This window comes from Loxodonta africana, chromosome 8 (assembly GCF_030014295.1).
Source record: "Loxodonta africana isolate mLoxAfr1 chromosome 8, mLoxAfr1.hap2, whole genome shotgun sequence".
Classification (NCBI taxonomy): Eukaryota; Metazoa; Chordata; class Mammalia; order Proboscidea; family Elephantidae; genus Loxodonta; species Loxodonta africana.
The window spans coordinates 115,165,686-115,187,757 of NC_087349.1; the positions used below are offsets into that span (position 1 = coordinate 115,165,686).

Consider the following 22,072-nt stretch of genomic DNA (forward strand, 5'->3'; position numbering starts at 1 on the left):
GGCCGCTCTCTGGCCCTTGGCCTCTGCTTTGCTCGGACAAGTGTTACAAAGCTCTTTAAGCTCTGCCAATAAGTACTCCAAGGTACCCCACTCCACCAGTAAGCCTCAGCTGGAATTCACTCAGCTCTAGCTCAGTGGGTCAGCAAATCTAGCTCTACAAAGTACCCAGAGGCACCCTACTCTGCCAGCAAACCTCCTGCCTGAAGGCACTCAGCTTTCTCACTCCATCGACTAGGAAGCCCACAACACCATCTCCTGCCAGTCTCTCCTGCCACCATTTTTGTGCCATCAATTCTCACTGTCTTTGATATTACAGCTTTCTCTCTCCCTCTATGTCTTGGTTCTTGGAGCTTCTCTGTGCAGGGATCCTGGGTCCAACAGGTGTGCTCCACGCCTGGCTGTTCTTCCTTGGTATTGGTGAGATGCTGTCTTTCCTGACTCTGGGATGGCTCAGGTTAAGCCTATCAGGGTGGTAAAACTGACCAATTTCTTTGTTGGGCCACAATGACCTAACTAGAAACATCTCACTCAATCACTTGGGTGGAAGTTACAAGACCATGCAAAAAAACCCAAATGAAAGCAATCCATTACACTGCAACTTGGATATAAATGGTGATCTCAAATTGTCTTGGAAAGAAGTAGTACATAAATTAACAAATGTATGTAAATGGTTTCTTTTAAAGAACTCAAAACATTATCTTCTCAGAGGTGGGGCAAGATGATGGAGTAGTCAGACTCTTCCAGTGAACCCTCTTACAGCAAAGACCAAAAAAAAAAAAAAAAGTGAAATGATTATATTTATGACAAGCTAGGTGTCCTGAACATCAAAGGCAAAGTTAGAAAATGGGCTGAGCAGCTGGGGGAGGGAGAGACAGTTCAGAAGTGGAGAGGAGTTGCCAGGCCTGAATTGCTAGAAGCCCTCAGGCACCATTCCTGGGAGTGACAGCAGTGGGCTGGTGGTAGAGTTTGGCCACAGTTTCCTCAGGGAGAAACTGCTGGCCACACAGCCTACTCACACCTCTGGAACCAGAGAATGGCACTTTCAGCAAAATCTAAGTACTTGCATGTTCTAACCACACCTCCAGCCCCCAAGCCAGCTTCAGTGGCTGTAGATTTCCCTGGCCTGAGATATCCTGAGCATCCTGAGCCATTCTCTCAGCCTTGGAGAAGGGATAAATTCACAATCGAGGGAAAAGATAATCTGCCAGCTCCACTAACCTGGGGAACTCAGGACAGAAGCGGCTCCTGTCCAGGCATAAATGGTCCATGGACTTTGCGTACCTTTCCCTCCTGCATGGATCTGTGCTGGCCTATTTCAGGAGACTAGGCCCTTCTTGGCAGACTGCTACTGCTATAGGTGTGCAGTAGAGAGGTGCGTATTTGATGTTTGACACCATGTTGCCTATTAAAAAGGGTCTTCACCTACCCACATCAGGGGCCTAAGGACTGGTGGCTCCACTGAGGTCATCCAGCCACCTGTGACAGGGGTCCAAGGATAACTGGTACCTCCCAGTCCTTACAACCAAAAGTATTGGGCACCCATAGTGTATCCACAGAACTCACCCACCTGTGTGCTCTAGAGGACAGGGACGCACTTTCCTCACAGACATACAGGGAATGGTTGTCAGCCCCCTGCCTTGTTCAGGGCATGACCCCCTGTGGCAGCCAGATACAGGTACCTATACCAATCACTCCTGCCCCTCTAAAACTGTAGGACAGAGACTGTACCACACACTTGATGACTACCTGGACACCTCAGCTGAATCTATGCAAGAAAAGTGAATGGACTCCTAGGCTTATATACCCAATAATGGCTCTAGCCATCTGGTGACAGGACATTAGAGCTTCAAATGTGAAAATAAATAATCAAGCTAGCTCACTCAAGGAAACTATTTGGGCAGATCAAAACAAAACAAAGCAAGAAGCTAGGATATAGTAAGCAAACATCAAATCACATAAAGAAGCAGACTGTGATTGCTTCAACAAGCTCTCAAAACAAAGAATCAAGGTATCTTCTGGATTAAAGGTGCATTCCTGAAATTACTGGATGCAGAATACAAAAGATTAATATACACAATTCTTCATACAACAGGAATGAGATCAGGAAGGAGACCAGGCAATATGCAGAACAAGCCAAGGAGCACACAGGAAAGCAGCTAAACAAATTAAAAAGGTTATTCAAGAACATAATGAAAAATTTAGTAAGCTGAGAGAATTCATATTGAGAGAGCAATCAGAAATTCAGAAGATTAACAATAAAATTACATAATTAGACAACTCAATACAAAGTCAGAGGAGCAGAATTGAGGAAGTGGAAGGCAAAATTTGTGAAACTGAAGATAAAGAATTTGGCACCAATATATTTGAAGAAAAATCAGACAAAAGAATTTTTAAAAAAGAAGACACCCTAAGAATCACGTGGGACTGTATCAAGAGAAATAACCTTCGAGTGACTGGAGTACTGGAGCAGTGAGGGATAACAGAAAATACAGAGAGATTTGTTGAAGATTTATTGGCAAAAAACTCCCCTGATAACGTGAAAGATGAGAACATATCATTACAAGATGCTCATCGAACCCCACATAAGGTACATATTAAAAGAAACTCACCAAGACGTATTATACTCAAACTTGCCAAAACCAAAGCCAAAAGAGAGAATTTTAAGAGTAGCTTCAGATAAACGAAAAGTCACCTACAAAGGAGAGTCAACAAGAATAAACTCGGACTACTTGGCAGAAAACATGAAGGCAAGAAGGCAATGGGATGACTTATATAAAGCATTGAAGGAAAAAAACTGCCAGCCAAGAACCATATATCCAGCATAACTGTCTCTCAAATCTGAAGGTGAAATTAGGACATTTCCAGATAAATAGAAGTGTAGGGAATTTGTAAAAACCAAACCCAAACTACAAAAAATACCAAAGGGAGTTCTCTGGTAAGAAAATTAATAATACCAGATATCAATCCAAGACTAAAATACTGGACAGAACAATCAGATGTCAACCCAGATAGGGAAATCACAAAAATAAATCAAGATTAAAAAAATGCTCCAAACAGGGAAAAAGTGATGCCATTATGTAAAAGAAGACAACTTTAAAACAATAAAGAGGGACTATGAAATGTAGTAATAGATCTTTCATATTGAGAAACAGAGAAGGCGAAATAAAGAAATAAAAGTTATGTTTAAGCCTAGGAAAATTGGGGTAAATATTAAGGTAACCACAAAGGAAACCAACAAGCCTACTCATCAAACTAAAATACAAGAAAAAAAAATAGAGACTCAGCAGGAAAAAAATGAACAACAACTAATAAAATGAAAAGAAAATATATAAACTACTCAGCACAAAAAAAAATTAAGTGGGAAAAAGAAACTGTCAACAACACACAAAAAAAGACATAAAAATGACAGCACTAAACTCATACCTATCCATAATTACGCTGAATGCAAATGGACTAAATGCACCAATAAAAAGACAGAGAACGGCAGAATGGATTAAAAAACACAATCTGGCTATATGCTGCCTACAAGAGAAACACCTTAGACTTAGAGACACAAACTAAAACTCGAAAAATGGAAAAAATATATCAAACAAACAGCAATCAAAAAAGAGCAGGAGTGGCAAAATTAATCTCTGACAAAATAGACTTTAAAGTTAAATCCACCACAAAGGATGAAAAGGACACTATATAACGATTAAAGGGACAACATACCAGGGGGTTATAACCATATTAAATATTTATGCACCCAATGACAGTGTTGCAAGGTGCATAAAACAAACTCTAACAGCATTGAAAAGCAAGATAGCTCCACAATTGTAGTAGAAGACTTTAATACACCACTTTTAGGTACAGGACAGGACACCCAGAAAGAAGCTCAATAAAGACACAGAAGATCGAAATGTCACAATCAACCAACTTGACTTCATAGACATATACAGAACAATCCACTCAACAGCAGCCAAGTATACTTTCTTTTCTAGTGCACATGGAACATTCTCTAGAATACGCCGTAATTTAGGTCATAAAGCAAGCCTTAGCAGAATCCAAAGCACTGAAATATTACAAAGCATCTTCTCTGACTACAAGGATATAAAAGTGGAAATCAGTAACAGGAAAAGTAGGGAAAAGAAATCAAACACTTGGAAACCGAACAATACCCTGCTCAAAAAAGACAGGAGTATAGAAGACATGAAGGATGGAATAAAGAAATTCATAGACTCCAATGAGAATGAAAACACTTCCTATCAGAACCTCTGGGACAGAGCTAAAGCAGTCCTCAGAGGTCAATTTATAGCAATAAATGCACACATACAAAAATAAGAAAGGGCTCAAATCAAAGAATTAGCCCTACAACTTGAACTAATAGGAACAAAAGAAATGTTCAGGCACTAGAAGAAAGCAAATAATAAATACTAGAGCAGAATTAAATGAAATAGAGAACAGAAAAACAATAGAAAGAGTTAACGAGACCAAAAGTTGCTTCTTTAAAAAAATTAACAAAATTGATAAACCATTGCCCAAACTAACAAAAGAAAAACTGGAGAGGAAGCAAATAACATAAATAAGAAATGAGATGGGCAATATGGCAGCACACACAACTGAAATTAAAAAAATCATATCAGATTACTATGAAAAATTGTACTCTAACAAATTTGAAATACTGAAGAAATGGATGGATTTCTAGAAAAACACTACCTACTTAAACTAACACAAACAGAGGTAGAACAACTAAATAGACCCATGACAAAAGAAGAGGTTAAAAAGGTAATCAAAAAACTCCCAACAAAAATAAACCCTGGCCCGGACAGTTTCATTGCACATTTCTACCAAACATTCAGAGAAGAGTTAACACCACCACTACTATAGGTATTTCAGAGCATAGACAAGGACAGAATACTCCCAAACTCATTCTATGAAACTGGCATAACCCTGATACCAAAAAGACACCAGGAAAAAAGAAAATTATAGACCTATATCCCTCATGAACTTAGATGCAAAAATCCTCAATAAAATTCTAGCCAATAGAATTCAACAACATATCAAAAAAATAATTCACTATGACCAATGGGATTCATACCAGGTATGCAGGGGTGGTTCAATGTTAGAAAAACAAATAATGTAATCCATCATATAAATAAAACAAAAGACAAGAACCACATGATCTTATCAATTGATTCAGAAAAGGCATTTGATGAAGCTGAACACCCATTCATGATAAAAACTCTCAGCAAAGTAGGAAGAGACAGAAAACTCCTCAACATAATAAAGGGCATTTATACAAAGCCAACAGCCAACATCATCCTAAATGGAGAGAGTCTGAAAGCATTCCCCTTGAGAATGGGAACCAGAAAAGGATGCCCTTTATTGCCACTCTTATTCAACATTATGCTGGAGGTCCTAGCCAGAGCAATTAAGCTGGATTAAGAAAAAAAGGGCATCCAGATTTGCAAGGAAGAAGTAAAAGCATATCTATTTGCAGATGACATGATCTTATACACAGAAAACCCTAAAGAATCCTCCAGAAAACTACTGAAACTAATAGAAGAGTTCAGCAGAGTATCAGGAAACAAGATAAACATAAAAAAATCAGTTGGATTCCTCTACACCAACAAAAAGAACATTAAGGAGGAAAACACTAAATCGATACCATTTACAGGAACCCCCAAGAAGATAAAATATTTAGGAATAAATCTTACCAGAGATGTAAAAGACTTATACAAAGAAAACTACAAGACAGTACTGCAAGAAACCAAAAGAGATCTACATAAATGGAAAAACATATTTTGCTCATGGATAGGAAGACTTAACATTGTAAAAATGTCTATTCTACCAAAACAGATCTATAGATAAAATGCAATTCTGATCTAATTTTAACAACATTTTTTAATGAGATGGAGAAACAAATCACCAACTTCATATGGAAAGGAAAGAGGCCCCAGATAAGTAAAATATTACTAAAAAAGAAGAACAAAGTGGGAGGCGTCACTCTACCTGATTTTTGAAACTACTATACCACCACGATAGTCAAAACAGCCTGGTACTGGTACAACAACAGACACTTAGAACAACGGGACAGAATGGAGAATCCAGACATAAATCCATCCACAAATGAGCAGCTGATATTTGACAAAGGCCCAAGTTAGTTAAATGGGGAAAAGACAGTCTAACAAAAGGTGTTGGCATAACTGGATATCCATCTGCAAAAAAATGAAACAAGACCCATGGTTCATACCATGCACAAAAACTAACTCAAAATGGATCGAAGACCTAAATATAAAACCTAAAATGATAAAGATCATGGAGGAAAAAATAGGGACAATGCTAGGAACCCTAATACATGGCATAAACAGTATACAAAACATTACTAACAACACAGAAGAGAAACCAGATAATTGAGAGCTCCTAAAAATCAAACACCTATGCTCATCCAAATACTTCACCAAAAGAGTAAAAAGATTACCTACAGACTGGGAAAAAGTTTTTAGCTATGATATTTCCAATCAGCATCTGATTTCCGAAATCTACATAATACTGCAAAAACTCAACTACAAAAAGACAAATACCCAATTAAAAAATGGGCAAAGGATATGAAAAGGCACTTTACTAAAGAAGACATCAGGTAGCTAACAGATACATGAGAAAATACTCAGGATCATTAGCCATTAGAGAAGTGCAAATCAAAACTACAATGAGATTCCATCTCACACCAACAAGGCTGGCCTTAATCCAAAAAACAGAATAATAAATGTTGGAGAGGCTGTGGAGAGACTGGAACACCTATACACTGCTGGTGGGAATGTAAAATGGTACAATCACTTTGGAAATCGATTTGGCACTTCTTTAAAAAGTTAGTAATAGAACTACAATACAATCCAGCAATCCCACTTCTTGGAACATATTCTAGAGAAGTAAGGTCCATGACAGGAACAGATATATGCACACCCATGTCCACTGAAGCACTGTTTACAATGTCAAAAAGATAGAAGCAACCAAAGTGCTCATCAACAGATGAATGGATAAATAAATTATGGTATATTCACACAATGGAATGCTATGCATTCATAAATAACAATGATGAATCCGTGAACCATTTCATAACATGGAGGAATCTGGAAGGCATTATGCTGAGTGAAATTACTTGGTTTCAAAAGGACAAATATTGTATGAGACCACTGCTATAAGAACTTGAGAAATAGTTTAAACAGAGAAGAAAATATTCTTTGATGGTTATGAGAGGGGGGAGGGAGAAAGGAGAGGGGCTTTCACTAATTAGATAGTAGATAAGAACTATTTTAGGTGAATGGAAAGACAACACACAATACAGAAGAGGTCAGCACAACTGGACTAAACCAAAAGCAGTTTCCTCAATAAACTAAATGCTTCAAAGGTCAGAGTAGTAGGGGCAGGGTTTGGGGGACTATGGTTTCAGGGTCATCTAAGTCAATTGGCATAATAAAATCTATTAAGAAAACATTCTGCATACCACTTTGGAGAGTGGCTTCTGGGGTCTTAAACGCTAGCAAGCGGCCGTCTAAGATGCATCAATAGGTTTCAACCCACCTGGAATGAAGGAGAATGAAGAACACAAAAAAAACAAGGTAATTATAAGCCCAAGAGACAGAAAGGGCCACATAAACCAGAGACTACATCAGCCCAAGACCAGAAGAACTAGATGGTGCCCAGCTACAACTGATGACTGCCCAGACAAGGAACATAACAAAGAACCCCTGAGGGAGCAGGAGAGCAGTGGGATGCAGACCTCAAATTCTTGTAAAAAGAGCAGACTTAATGGTCTGACTAAGACTAGAGGGACCCTGGAGGTCATGGTCCCTAGGCCTTCTGTTAGCCCAGGACAGAAACCATTCATGAAGCCAACTTTTCAGACAGGGATTGAACTGAACTATGGGATAGAAAATGATACTGGTGAGGAGTGAGCTTCTTGGATCAAGTAGACACATGAGACTATGTGGGCAGCTCCTGTCTGGAGGGAGGATGAGAGGACAGAGGGGGTCAGAAGCAGGCTGAATGGACACAAAAATAGAGAGTGGAGGGAAGGAGTGTGCTGTCTCATTAAATAAGAGTATATAGCAAGGTGTATATAAATTTTTATATGAAAGACTGACTTGATTTGTAAACTTTCACTTAAAGCACAATAAAAATTAAGAAAAAAAATTATCTTCTAAGAAATGTAAGCAATCCCAATGTAATCTTCAACTGGTAATTTTTCTAATTGATTTCTTTGTCCATAAACAGTGAAAACCTGACTCTTAAATACTTTTCTCAATTAACATCAATATTTAAATATAGGGTAATCTGAACTGGTTACATTTACTGTGCCCTCATATCCTAAATGTTCAAAAGTAAGACCAGAATGAGAAGAATGAGCTCCATATCTCTGCAGTGTGGCCCTAAATATAGAGACTTTACAAATCAATTCCTAATTTCCTACTTCTCTCAGTGAGCTTTCTAACATACCAATCTGATATTTTCTCTTCTCAAAATTTATCAAGAGCTCCTTGTTACCTAAAACTAGCTGCCTTCAAGTTAACACGGACTCACCTTGACCCCACGTGTGTCAGAGTAGAACTGTGCTCTATGGGGTTTTCAATGGCTGAGTTTTTGAAAGTAGTTAGCCAAGTCTTTCTTCCAAGGTGCCTCTAGGTGGATTTGAACTGCCAGTCTTTCGGTTAGCAACCAAGCGTGTTAACCTTTTGCACCACCAAGAGACTCCCTTGCTACCTACTTACCTTGAAAAAGTATTTAAATACATCTCTAAATAACCTCTGCTGGTATCTTCAGCCTTGTAGCCCAACATTTTCTTCCAGAACACCACAGTCAGCAGAGCAGAACCACTTTCTGAGGTGCTGACCTTTCTGAAATGTCATCCCTAGAGATGCTTCCCTGGTGGCACTAGCTTCTCTGCAGGAGAAAGATGGGACAGTCTGCGTCCACGGAGATTTACAGCCTTGGAAACCCAATGGGGTCACTGTGAGTTGAAACGACTCCATGGCAGTGTTTTTTCTGGAGGGGGGCGTGGAGTGGGTATAGATGCTTCCCAGGCACTTCCAGCCTTTAAGTCCCAGCTCTAATGCCCTGTGAGACCTCCCCTGCTTCACCGCCTCCTCTCTCTGCCCAGCAGCCCTGATGTCCACCTCCACTGGTTCCACCTGTGAGTTTCTTCTCAGTCTCATTACTGGAACAAAACAGTCCTTGAGCGAAAGGACACCACAGCTGGGACAGTGGTTGGAACTCATTTGGTCCTAAAAAATAATATGTGGGACAAAATATGGTATTACTAATGCCCTGAATAATAGACCTAATCTTTCACTTCTGCCCATTTATTCCACTTCCCTAAATCTGGTGTTCCCTGAGCTCTTGCCATTCAAAGAGGAACAAAAGTTAGTGGAAAAGAAAGTAAAGTTTATTACACCAAATTTGTTTTGTATTTCTGCAGAGTCAGAGTCGACTAGAGGGCAACTGGTTAATGTGTATAAATGTGTAATGTGTGTAAATTTAGAACAGAAACACACCAGTAACACCCAAAGCCAGAAAGAAATAATTGTTTAAAGGAAAACATCATCTTTCCCCTACTGCATATAATATAATAAAGATTTTTTAAATATTCAGGTGGTTTACAACTGACCTAATATAATTCTCTACAGCTATGGCCAGAAATACACAGTGATGAAACATACTGAAATTCACAGCAAAGTTGATTCTCATAAGGTGGCACTGTGACCTTTGTATAAACAGCCTTAAACTTTCTAACAAATGAGAAAATGCTTTTACAAGGAAAGGGACATGTTTTCCACTGAAATGTTGCCTATATAAAAGGAAAACATTATATGTGGCATCTTGGGATATACTCTGGATTGCTCTCCTATGACTCACTAGTCCAAGAACAAATACGAAACTTTAAAATATTTTTCTGAAAAATTATTGATCCATAAAATTCACAAATAATAATCTTTAAGAACAAATTTAAAAGTTATGGTTTACTTTTTACTATTTTTTTTCCCCAGGTATAGAGGTCACTGATTAAAAAAAAAAAACTGGTTTTAAAGTGTTACAGTTGCCATAAAATTCAAATGTTTATTCCTAAACTGTCTTTGGTTGCTTTCAAACTCTTGGCTATAGTTTAAAGTAGATTTCAACGTTAGCAGCATTTGAAGCCCGTCCTCACCAGCCTCTAACTCGGTGCGGTCGAGTCGATTCCAACTCAAAGCAACTCTATAGGACAGAGTAGAGATGCCCCATAGAGTTTCCAAGGAGCGCCTGGCAGATTCGAACTGCCGACCCTTTGGTTAGCAGCTGTAGCACTTAGCCAGTATGCCACCAGGACTCTAGGAATAGAAAATAAGCACTTAGTGGTGATTGTTGAAGCAGTTCCTAATTAGGGGCTCTGCTCCTCTCTTCAAATCAATACCCAGGGAAGTTGTTTGAAGAAATGTGTATTCCTAAGCACCACCCTAAAGGGCCTTCATGCTTAACAAGTGCCTCCAGGTGATACTGATGCATTTGGCCTTAAACTAACTTTGAGAGATACTGGGGCTTCTGGGAAGAGACTAGCCTACACTCCTATTCTTCCCTTCCACACTCAACTCCAATCTCTCTCTACTTCTCTTGAGCCAAGCAGCTTCTGATGCTCATAAACATCTGGTTTCAGGTGAGGTCTTAGACTCTGTGGGAGTTACCACCTGTAGAGCTGATTGAAGACCATCTACCTTGTAAGCCAACCCACATATTAAGGTAATGTGGAGATCAGGAAAGAGAGCCCAGTGGCCAGGACCAGAAAGGATCCATCTTGGAGAGGGAGGCCCAGGTGAGGTTGGCCTCAACCTCCAAGTACTCAGGAAAAAGCTGCATTGGAGTTGCTGATGTCTTCCTACTCCTGAGTCTGGAAGGGCATAGGAGGCAGAAGTATTTCTCCTAGACTGGAGAAAGCACTGGCAGTGCGCCTGATACTACACAGAGTTAGGTTGTGCTTTTAGGCTCCTGTCACACTCTGAACTGCCTTCAGGCTACACCCCATTCTGAGCTGCCAAAACAGTGATAATGACAAGCATGTAGCACAGGTATCCAGCAACCAGGGAGAAAAACTCTAACACTGCAGACATTTATTTATAAATAAATAGATAAATAAAGCCACCAGAGGAATAGATACCTTAAACCAAAAACAAATGAATAAAATTAAGTAATAGTAATGGAGACTCACATCCATGCATCAGGATTTTCTGAACCCAAGAAATGTGGCTTCCTTAAAGATCATATCAAGTATTGAGTAGGAGCAAATAAACCAAGGCACTTGACTAAAGTTACTCCTTTAGAGTTTGAGGTCCTACTCCATCTTGCCTTTCTTTTACTGTATAATTATATATATATATATATATAACTTGCTTCATAGGAGCTATCAAGGAAGCTTCTCGGGAAGACGACCTTGATGTTGACTCTTAACTAGGTCTCCTAAGCAACTGCTGACAAGAAAAACATGTCTTGAGCAAGCTGTTTCTAAGAAAGAAATGTCCTGTAACCTTCCGCCTCCTAGCCCCACTTCCAGTAACCTGCCTTGTATTAATCTAAGTTTGTAACGTCCAGTCAAAATTCTACAGCTCAGTCCCTTGTTCTCACCCTTTAAAAGGCCTCCACAGCTTCGCCATTTTGGAAGTGTTTGTCCTTTCTCTAAAATTAGACGTTTTCCCCAGTCTGGCCTTTTCTCGAACCTACAATAAATCCTCTTGCTTTACTTTAATAGAGAGTTTATTACTCTTAGATAGTACATAAATTGAGTAACTGTGGTCTCTGGCTACAAATAGTGACACAGAAGAAAAATCACAAACAGAAGAAAAAAAAAAGAAGGAAAAGTTAAACCTACAAAAAAAAAAAAAAAAGGACAAGGAACTTAAGAAATGAGTCCAAGACAGGATAACCTGAATGTAATCAAAGTTCCAAACCAAAACCAAACCCAAACCTGTTCCCATCCAGTCAATTCCAATTTGTAGCGATCCAATAGGACAGAGCAGAATTTCCCCCTAGGGTTTCCAAAAAGCAGCCAGTGAATTCGAACTGCCGACCTTTTGGTTAGCAGCCAAGCTCTTAACCACTGCACTACCAGGGCTCCAACAGAAGTTCCAGAAGGAGGTAAAAGAAAAATGGATGTGAGAAAATGATTAGAACAATACTGGAAAATAATTACCTTCAACTGAAAAAAGACCCAAATCTACAGATTTGACTGGGAGGAGATAAAGAAGAAGAAGAAAAAAAAAAAAAGCCCCCACTCCAAGGATAAAAAGAAATCTTACAAGATTCTAGATAGAAAAATTACCTATAAGGGAAAAAGAATCAAATGAACAGATCCAGATCAGACTTAATGCGTGAAAACTAAAAGACTAAAAAACTTGAAGACTAAAAGGACTACCATCTATCAATAGCTATGTGAAAAGGATTACACCCAGAGGAAGTGGTAACAAGCAAGAAAGCATTCCCCGAGCAGGACAGGAGAGAAAGACAGATATTTGCTCCTTTGCCAGGATCACTGTATCTTGATATGAGGAAGACACTCAAAAAAAAAAAAAAAAAGACTCACAAATTCCAAACGAACTTAGAAACTAAAACCTCAAGACAGTTTGGGGAAACTTAAGAGGAAAGGAGACTGGTGGGAAGCAAAAAAACTTTCTATACGCTGGAACTTATGTCTAAGCATTTATTATGTAGTCCCCAGTTTAACTCTCTAATGTATATTAGTGGGAGGAGCCCTGGTGTCACAGTGGTTAAGTGCTCTGCTGCTAACCAAAAGGTCAGCAGTTCAAACCCACCAGACTTTCTGCAGCATAAAGATGTGGCAGTCTACGTCCCTAAAGATTTACAGCCTTTGAAACCCTGTGGGGCAGTTATACTCTGTCCTCTAGGGTCTCTGAGTTGGATTTGAATGGATGGCGATGGGTCTAAGGTATACAGTTATATGTAGCAGGCAACATGAATACACACACATGCACACAGATTTAGACAAGGAGTTCAATATGAAAACATGAAAAAAAAGATTCTTAGACTAAAAGAGAAATGATGCATGGAATAGGTAGCAGCTCAGATCAGGGGAAAATGGGGAACTATTCAGTAAATGAAGCATAAAATACGGTGATCCATATGGAAAAAATAAATAAATTTAAATACTTATCACATATTAGGAGCCCTGGTGGTGCAGTGATTAGGAGCTATGACTGCTAACCAAAAGGTCGGCAACTCAATTTACCAGCTGCTCCTTGAAAACCCTAGGGGGCATGAGTAGGAATTGACTCAACGGCAATGGGTTTGGTTTTTGGTTTATCACATATTAACTTAAAAAAAATTAACTCCAGATTATTTTTGAGTTTAAATATTTAAAACAAAACTTTGATAATAGAAAAATATGATATGGAAAAAATGCTTCCTTAACAAGACACAAAGGATTGAAATAGAGATAATTAATATACAATGTGTCCGAAAGTCTGGAAATAGGCAAATACACATAATGCCATCAAAGATAGTTCAACAAAAATAAAAATAAAAAAGTATTCAATAAAACAATATTAATAATATTATCCATTTGTCCAAACCTATAAGCGGCCTGTATTTGACTATCTTTCCATTTCTTTTAAGAAAGTGAAGAGACATATTAAACACTAGCAGAAGGTATTCATAAACAAAAAAAATTACATATAAAGAAACATATGTGAACACATAAAACACACATTTTAAAAAAAGCAAAACACAATATTTAAAAGTGGACATTTAAAAAAGGCATTTCACAAAAGAGAAAAAACAAAAGATCAATAAATACATGAAAAGATGTTCATCATCACTAGGGGTTGGGGAAATTCAAATTAAGACCATAACGAGATACTCTGTTTTTACAACCATTTCAGTAGCAAAAATTAAAAATCCTCACAATATCAAGCATTGAAGAAGGTGCAGATTCCCAAGATCCCTTTCACATGCCTAGCAGCAACCACTTTGAAAAACAGCCTGGCATTATCAACTAAAAGGGAATATTCACATGCCCTACAACCTATCAATTACACTCCTCAGGATACACCAAGGAGAAACTCTTAGGAATGTTCAACAAGAGATGTTTTTTACTAGAATTTTCCCTATCAGGACTATTCAGGGTGGCAAGAACTAGGAAACACTTCCTAATGCCCATCATTAAGAGAAGAGAAGAATACATGTGGTATGTTCACACAGCAGACTATCGTGCAATTGTCAAAATAAGCGAACTACTGTGACATCCAACAACATGGATAAACCTTGGCAACACAATGTTAAGTGATAAAGGTCAGTCTCAAAATTATGATACTCTTTTGCAAACCTTGTTGTTGTTACGTGCCGCAGTGTCGATTCTAACTCATAACCCTATAGGACACAGTAGAGCTGCCCACAGGATTTCCTAGGGAGTAATGTGGTGCAGTGGTTAAGGGCTATGGCACGCTACCACTGCTAACCAAAAGGCTGGCAGTTCGAATCCACCAGCCACTCCTCAGAAATCCTATGTGGGCAGTTCTACGAGTTGGAATCGACTCAACAGCAATGGGTTTGGTTTTTGGTTTTTAACGTTTATGACGGCAGATTGCCAGGTCTTTTCTCCCACAGACTGGCTGGTGGGTTCCAATTGCCCATCCAACCTTTCAGCTGACAGCCGAGCACTTAAGCATTGTGTAACCTGGGCTCTTTTTCATAAACTTAACAACTAAATAATTGGAACGCGTTTAGACCAGAGGCAGACGTACGGGACATCAAGGTACAGTAGTGTTTCAGTAGCAGAATTCTTGCCTTCCATGTGGGAGATCTGGGTTCGATTCCTAGCCAATGAACCTCATGCACAGCTACCTGTGAGCGGAGACTTGTGTGTTGCTGTGATACTAAACAGGTTTCAGCAGAGTGTCCAGACTAAGATGGATTAGGAAGAAAGGCCTAGTGATCTGCTTCCAAAAATCAGCTAATTAAAACTCTATGGATCACAAAAGTCCAACCCAAAAGTGATCATGGTGCAGGACAAGGCAGCATTTCCTTCTGTTGTGAATGGGGTTGCCATGGATAGGGGGCCAGCTTGACAGTAGATAACAACATCAAATATAAGATATTGCTACAATTTTATATTCCATATGTTTCATGATGCTCAGAATATTATTAAAACCAAGTAAAACAACAGACAAAAGCAGACTTTCTGGCCCAATGTGCATATCCTAAACCTGAGGCCAAACAAAACAAAAAAACTTCTATATTTTCTTTTTGGATATTCATAATGCAATTCAGCATACTAAAAACTCTGTAAAGTTTGCAGAAAAGAGACCCATTTAACTTTGTTTAGCAGCCTAATTAATCTCAACATGAACATGGAATCATTTTTTGTGACACACAGATTGGCGTCCTATCAACCATATGGGAATTGTCCTTCTAAAACGAAACCCAATTTGTCATGCCGCATATTTAAAAAACTGGATATGGTATGTGTTCTGTCATAAATAGCATATTTATACCATCTTCTATTAATTCCACTGGCAGAGTAGAGGCTATTCTACTTAGAACGTCTTCTAGCACCTGACAGAAAACATAAAGGCTTTTCCTGGATTGCCCACATTCCTCTTCACTCACGCTTCTTAGTCTACAGGGAGAAACCTTCTCTCCTACATGCCTAAAAGACACCTATTTATTATTTGAGAATCAATTTGGGTGCCATATCACCTATCCTTGTCACATTCAGATAGGTCTAACCATACATAGAGGTTGGGTGCAAACCCTTTCACCATGTGCCTACTTCTACCATAGCATTTATAAGACTTTCTTGTCCCGATCTGTGGGTAGGTTTACTCTACCTACTGAATGTAAACCTTCTGGGGTAGGGCTTATGTCTTGTATATGTTTGTGGAATGAAGAATAACAGCCAGAAAACCTGAATTTTATTCACAGTCCCACTTCTATGAGGTTGTGTCATGCTGAGTACATCACGTAACATTTCTGACCTCAGTGTCTCCATGAAGGGATATCACCATCAGTGATTCTCTCTTTTTTCTTTCTTTTTTTAATCTCACCCTCCAAGAAGGAAGGCAAGAATCTCAATAAATTCAACCACAGTGAGATCCATCCTCCTACAGCAGCAGATACAGAGGAAAGTGTGCGGTTGAGGATGCCCAGAGGAGCTGACACCTGAGCCAGGTCTTGAAAAGGTTATTTTGCTGAGCAAATTAGTATGTATGAGTGGGAGTGGTCTAGAGAGCCAGGGAGTAAGGAAAAGAAGGTAATTTCTGCATTCCCTCAAACAAGGAGAGATGCACCCACACAGTGGATGACCATGTGCTTTGGAAGTGTAGAGAACTGGGTAAATGGCAGCAGCTGAGGCTGCAGAGGCACCTAGAAGACCCAATAAGCCACAGCGAGATGTTCAGATATCACTCCTTGAGCAATGGGATGCTGTTCAGGGATTTTCAGCAGGGCTTTCAGAGTTTTACAACCATCAGATTTTGTGTAGGGAAAAAAGGTATATCTGTGTTTAAACTGTTTAACTCATAGTTGGGAGAGCTTCCACGTTGCCTGACTCAGCCCTGTCCACTTTCTGTTTCACAATTCTTTGTGACAAGGGAGAACTTCTGGAATCTTTTGAAAACAGCAATCAAAAATCAAGTTGATTCAGAACAAAAGTGAGAGGCAATAACAGGGTTCACAAATTGGCTGGTCAGAGTAAAAAAATAGCCAGATATGCTCCATTTGGCTTTTCCAGCTTACAGTTGTATAAAAGGCCATGGGATGAGGCTACTGTTAAGGACATTGCGTCACAAACCAAGCATCTGAGTGTGTCACGATGCCCTTGCTCCCCACCTAGCCCCCACAACATTTGAGTGGAGGTCACTGGGCTAATGACTGAGTCATCACAGCCCCAGATTTCTCCGGGCTCCCAGAGGACACAGTCCTCTCTGTGGCTGAAGATGTTGTCTGCTCACATCATTCATGAAAAGATTCAACCCGAAGAGAATCTATCCAATTTATTGCCATTGGTTTTTGTTTTCATAAAAATTTGTATTCTTCAAGAAACTTTAAATGAATTCAATCCAGGTACATAATTTCATTTTCTCAACTCTAAAATTTTAGGAGCACGAGACTGTTTTGAGAGTTGTCAGTACACTAAAAAGGTAAAATTTGTATGTATGGGCCAGGTCAATGCAAAGCTAAGAACCTAATTATTTTTTGAAAACTACATGTAGGTATGAATTATACATCCATTAGCCAGGGTGACTCTAAGGAGAAAGTAGAGAGGAACCGCAGTGGGAATACTATACGTCAGCTTGTAAGAATTGCTCACATGTATTATGAAATGGGATTTGCCCACACTTGAAGCAGCAAAGACAGGAGTGTGGTGAGCCACGGACAGTGTTTTTGGGGTGGGAATCATGAGAGGTAAAGGGCTTTGTTACCTTGGGAATCATTCTTGTGCTAAGATTTAGACCATAATGCTCAGACTCAGTATAGGGGGGGATGACCATGTAATTTATCACCCATACCAGCACATTTTTGAGAGTGAAAAGGGTCATGCTTAAGGTGTGAGTCAAGGCAATAGGAGTTGTCTTCTGAGAAATCTAAGACATGTGGTCATCCTAAATAGAGAGGATCCTGTATACAGAAGAAAGGCAATGAGTTCCTAACAAGAGGAGTTATATCAGTCAGAATAGGGAGATAGCCATCCTTGTCCCCCACTAATTTTTGTCTGTCACAACAAACATGAAAAATAGCTAAGAAAGCAAATTTTTTTTTTCTCAATATGGATGCAATGTGATAGCTTCTTGCCTGTTTCCTCATAACTAACGAAACTATCATTCTGCTAAAATAAAAGCTAAGAAAATGTAAACGTGTTTCTTTCTACTTAGTCTAGAACTAAAATCCTAGAAGAGGGACATACACTATTTATGGCAGAACACATACCATATCCTGTCACGGACGGAATTCCATCTGTATGGATGAGAAAAGGAAGGACCAGATATGTAGATTCTTCAGTTTCATAATTTGGGTAACATTATGAGAAATGAGAACAAGCAAATAAAGAGTGACTTTCAAGAGTGACTGGGAAACAGAAGAAAATATTAAGAGATCTCTAGTTCTAAGATTCAAAATAACTTTGGAACTCATTACTTCTATGAAAAGCAAATACTCTGAAAGCAGGAAAAAAAATGCTTTCCAATCCACAAAATTTTATTTTTCCACTACACCCAGAGATCTCATCTATGAAAAAATTATTATTAAAACTATATGGCAATATATTAAAATATTAAAGTAACCAAAAAAAAAAAAAAACCAGTGCCATCGAGTCAATAGTTACCAAAATATGCTTGCAGATTAAAAACATAATTACCAAAATAAATGTGTGGTAGAGAAAGTGAGTGTCTGTTTGGAATTAACAGAAGATGGTATCCGTGAAATAAACAGCATGCAGAGAAATTCTCACCAGCCTCCGAAGAAAAAGATAAACAGATGACGATGGGGTTGGGAGGAGGGAGGGCAAAGCGGAAATTGGAAGCAAGCAACAATGTGGGACAGATATTTATAATACATACGGCACTTAATATGTTTGCTATATAAAGTAAATTTTAAACAGCCAAAAAATAATTGAGTATATTCAACCTCAATAAAAATCCAAACGCTGCCTAACGAAGCAACGAATACTAGGTCTGAACTCTATAAAGTAAAAGTGAGGGTTTGGGGAAATGTGCTTTTTCTCTCCCACCAGAATGAGTAGGGGTTTTGGTTTGCCTTGTATGTGTAACGACTACCTAGAACAGTATCTGGCATATAGTATGTGCATAATAAATATTTATTGAATAGAAGAACAAATGACTTTATGGGATTATAAATTGGTATACACTTATAAGGATAATTAGCAATCAGTCTTAGAAGAAATACAGTCAGAATCTTCATTTTGAGGATGACGAGACTTCAATTCACTTACCTGGGAAAGACCAATCCCTAGAAAAGAACACCATATTTGGAAAAGTAGAGGGTCAGCAAAAACGAGGATAACCCTTAATGAGATGGGTTAATACAATAGCCACAACAATGGATACAAACATACCAACAATTATAATGATGGCACAGGACCGGGCAAGGTTTTGCTCTGTTATATTCAAGGTCGCCATGAGGTGGAGCTGACTCGATGGCAACTAACAAAAACAACAGGAACAACCTTGAAAATACTGCTGTCTTTTGACTGGTTAACTTCTACTGTATGATAATGAAAAACTTTGGACAGTTACGTTATCATAAACAAAAGAATTCATAAAGAATTGCATATGACAGTGAAAAACACTAAATAAATAAACTTTTGTGTACCCAAAAAGAGAGATTGTTAAATAAATTATGATACCTCAGTACAATGTACTACCGTGCAGCATTCAAAAGGGATGATGTTGTACTGATTCACAAGAACAGATATACAAATATATTACTGAGTGAAAAAGCCCGTGAAGAAAAGTATTATAGTGTAACCTCATTTTTAAAAAACCAAAAATCCATGAAATTCGATGGATTATACATACGGTGTGGAAGATTATGCATCAGTATATTTACAGTGTATATTTCTAGTAAGATTATATGTGATTTTTTTTTTGATTACCTGAATTTTGTATTATTTTCTTTCAAGAAACATTTTATAATTAAAAAGCTCAAGATAGTTGCAGCCCTTTCATACTTGAGGACTGTAACAGAGATCTGAACATCTGGCCAGAATAAAAGCATTAGTGGAAAGTCTTATGCAACTGTGTTAAACATTTCATAGAGGAAGGATGAGAGAAAATTAATAAAAATGCTGCCAGAGAAGACAGAAAAATCCAGCTAAGGACAGAATACTTGGGTGGAACTTGCACGCATTTCTGCAAACAAGGCTGTCATAAGGGATTTTCTTAAACCTAGACTCCGTGGAACACAAAGACATGCCCTCACCTATTGCCATTGAGTCAATTCTGACTCATAGTGACCTTATAAGACAGAGCAGAACTGCCTTGTAGGGTTTCCAAGGAGCGGCTGATGGATTCAAACTGCTGACCTTTCGGTTAGCAGCCAAGCTCTTAGCCATCGTGCCACCAGGGTCCCTAAAGGCATGCAGAGGATGAAAATATATTTAATGAAAAGTAAAAGAAACAAACTGAATAGTTTATTTTTTTTTGCCTGTATTTGTTTAATTCCAAATTATATACCATTTTGAGTTATATGAATATTAGTATTTACTTAATTAAGCTGATTAGTTTAATAAAAATATATTTCTGACAAAGCAGAACAGATACTGTCCTCCTAGTTGTGCATGCCATTGGAAAGCCCAACCCATGTGTCTGCAGTCATAAATCACTGGGTCCTATAATTGTAGGATAAGCGTGCATGGTCACAGCAGCGGCATCTGCTATCAGAGCCATGGCAATGCCCGGCACAGAGCAACCCTAAAGGAAAGAGTATAACTACTCCATTGGGTTTCCAAAGAGTGGCTGGTGGATTCGAACTGTCAACCTTTTGGTTAGTAGCCTGAGCTCTTAACTACTTTACCATGAGGGCACCTTGAATCTGAATAGGAACAAGCCAAACTGACGGAAAGCAATGTAGGAGATGGGGTAACTGTCTGAGGTCTCCAAGCCCATATCTGTGAACCTAAAACCAATACAGCTTTGAGAACTTCTTTTGTAAATTTGGTGGCAAATCTGGACTGGTCAGAATTTAATAGCAGCAAAACCTGACCTAAGCTGACGTAGAAATGTTTTATAGCCTTGACTATGAGCTGCTGCCTCAGACACAGTTGTAGATGATATCGTGAAATATCCAACTTACATACTTTTCCCAAATCCTAAAAAGTCTGAATTCTGGAAAACATGTGGCCCTACTAGTTCATACCAAAGGATTGTGCCCCTGGGCAGGGTGGGTCCTTTGTATGTCAGCTCATGGTACAGTGTCACTTTTACAGAAAGGGACCCTGAGGTCTGAGGAGGGAGCAGTGTGCCCAGGGACCCACAGTCATGAGACCAGGCCAACACCTTCTGTCCTAAGCCTCCGAATGGAGCAAGAGCTTCTCGAAGGTTACCCTTGTTACCTTAGACTTCTAAAATGAGGAAAACCGCATTTATATTTTAGATCTTTCATTTGAAATTTTAGTGCAAAATCCTTAAAAGCATCAAGGTGACTGCTACTCATAATCTATCCCAACATCGTGTCAAAATGTAAAGGGAAAAAAAGGCTCTTACCTGAAAAAATAAGTTTCTGCCCTCTCATAATGGCCGGGTGCCATTTTAAGGGGAGGGTAGTTGATGGCCAAAGGCCTCACCATGAATAAGCCCATGGCCAAGGCCACAAAGAGGACGGGTAGCAGCAGGTCTGAGAGCGTGCCTTTCCAGGCCCTGAGAGTGTGGCGAAGCCTCTTCGTCAAGACGGCAGCCATCTGTGAGAGGAGCAGCTGGCCGCTCTGGGCAGGCGGGACCCTCTTGGGAGCCTTGTCTGCAGCAAGAGGAAGATTCAGCAATGCTGAGGAAACTTACCCTTTAAGCTGTTAGCCATAGTAATGCTGCAGGTTCTAACTAAACCCAAACCAAACCCATTGCCATCAAGTCGATTCCAACTAATCGCAACCCTATAGGACAGAGTAGAACCACCCCATAGGGTTTCCAAGGAGCACCTGGCAGATTCAAACTGCCAGCCTTTCGGTTAGCAGCCATAGTTCTTAACCACTACTTCACCAGCAGGTTCTAACACTCCCCAGAAAATAAAAGCATTCCTGTTTATTAAAAGGACCAAACCTGGGCCTCTATGTGCCTGTTCTAGAAGGGTAAAGTGTGTGATTATAAAATCAAACATCAAGAGCAAAAGTGTCCCACTATGGATTCCACTCCGGTCTTGCATCTGAAGGTAAAGGGACACAAGTGAAAGGATGAGGAGAAAGAGCCTTTTGTTTATCTTTGTTGGTTAAAATAATGTCTGATGAATTAGCATCAATTCTAACACACCAAAGCCCAAAAAATATCAGCAAGATTTTCTGTTTTCCCCCAAGCAGATCTTCGGAACAGGGCAGTCCTTCCCCGGGTCC

At 39.2% G+C, this 22,072-nt stretch overlaps 1 protein-coding gene across 1 annotated transcript in view; it reads right to left on the reverse strand.

The window, feature by feature from the left end:
• Window positions 1–22,072, reverse strand: part of ABCA13 (ATP binding cassette subfamily A member 13) — a 572,876-nt gene that overhangs the window by 164,829 nt on the left and 385,975 nt on the right. Inside the window, 1 exon segment of the mRNA XM_064290236.1 lies at window positions 21,237–21,470. Within this exon segment, the coding sequence (XP_064146306.1) occupies window positions 21,237–21,470 (234 nt within the window).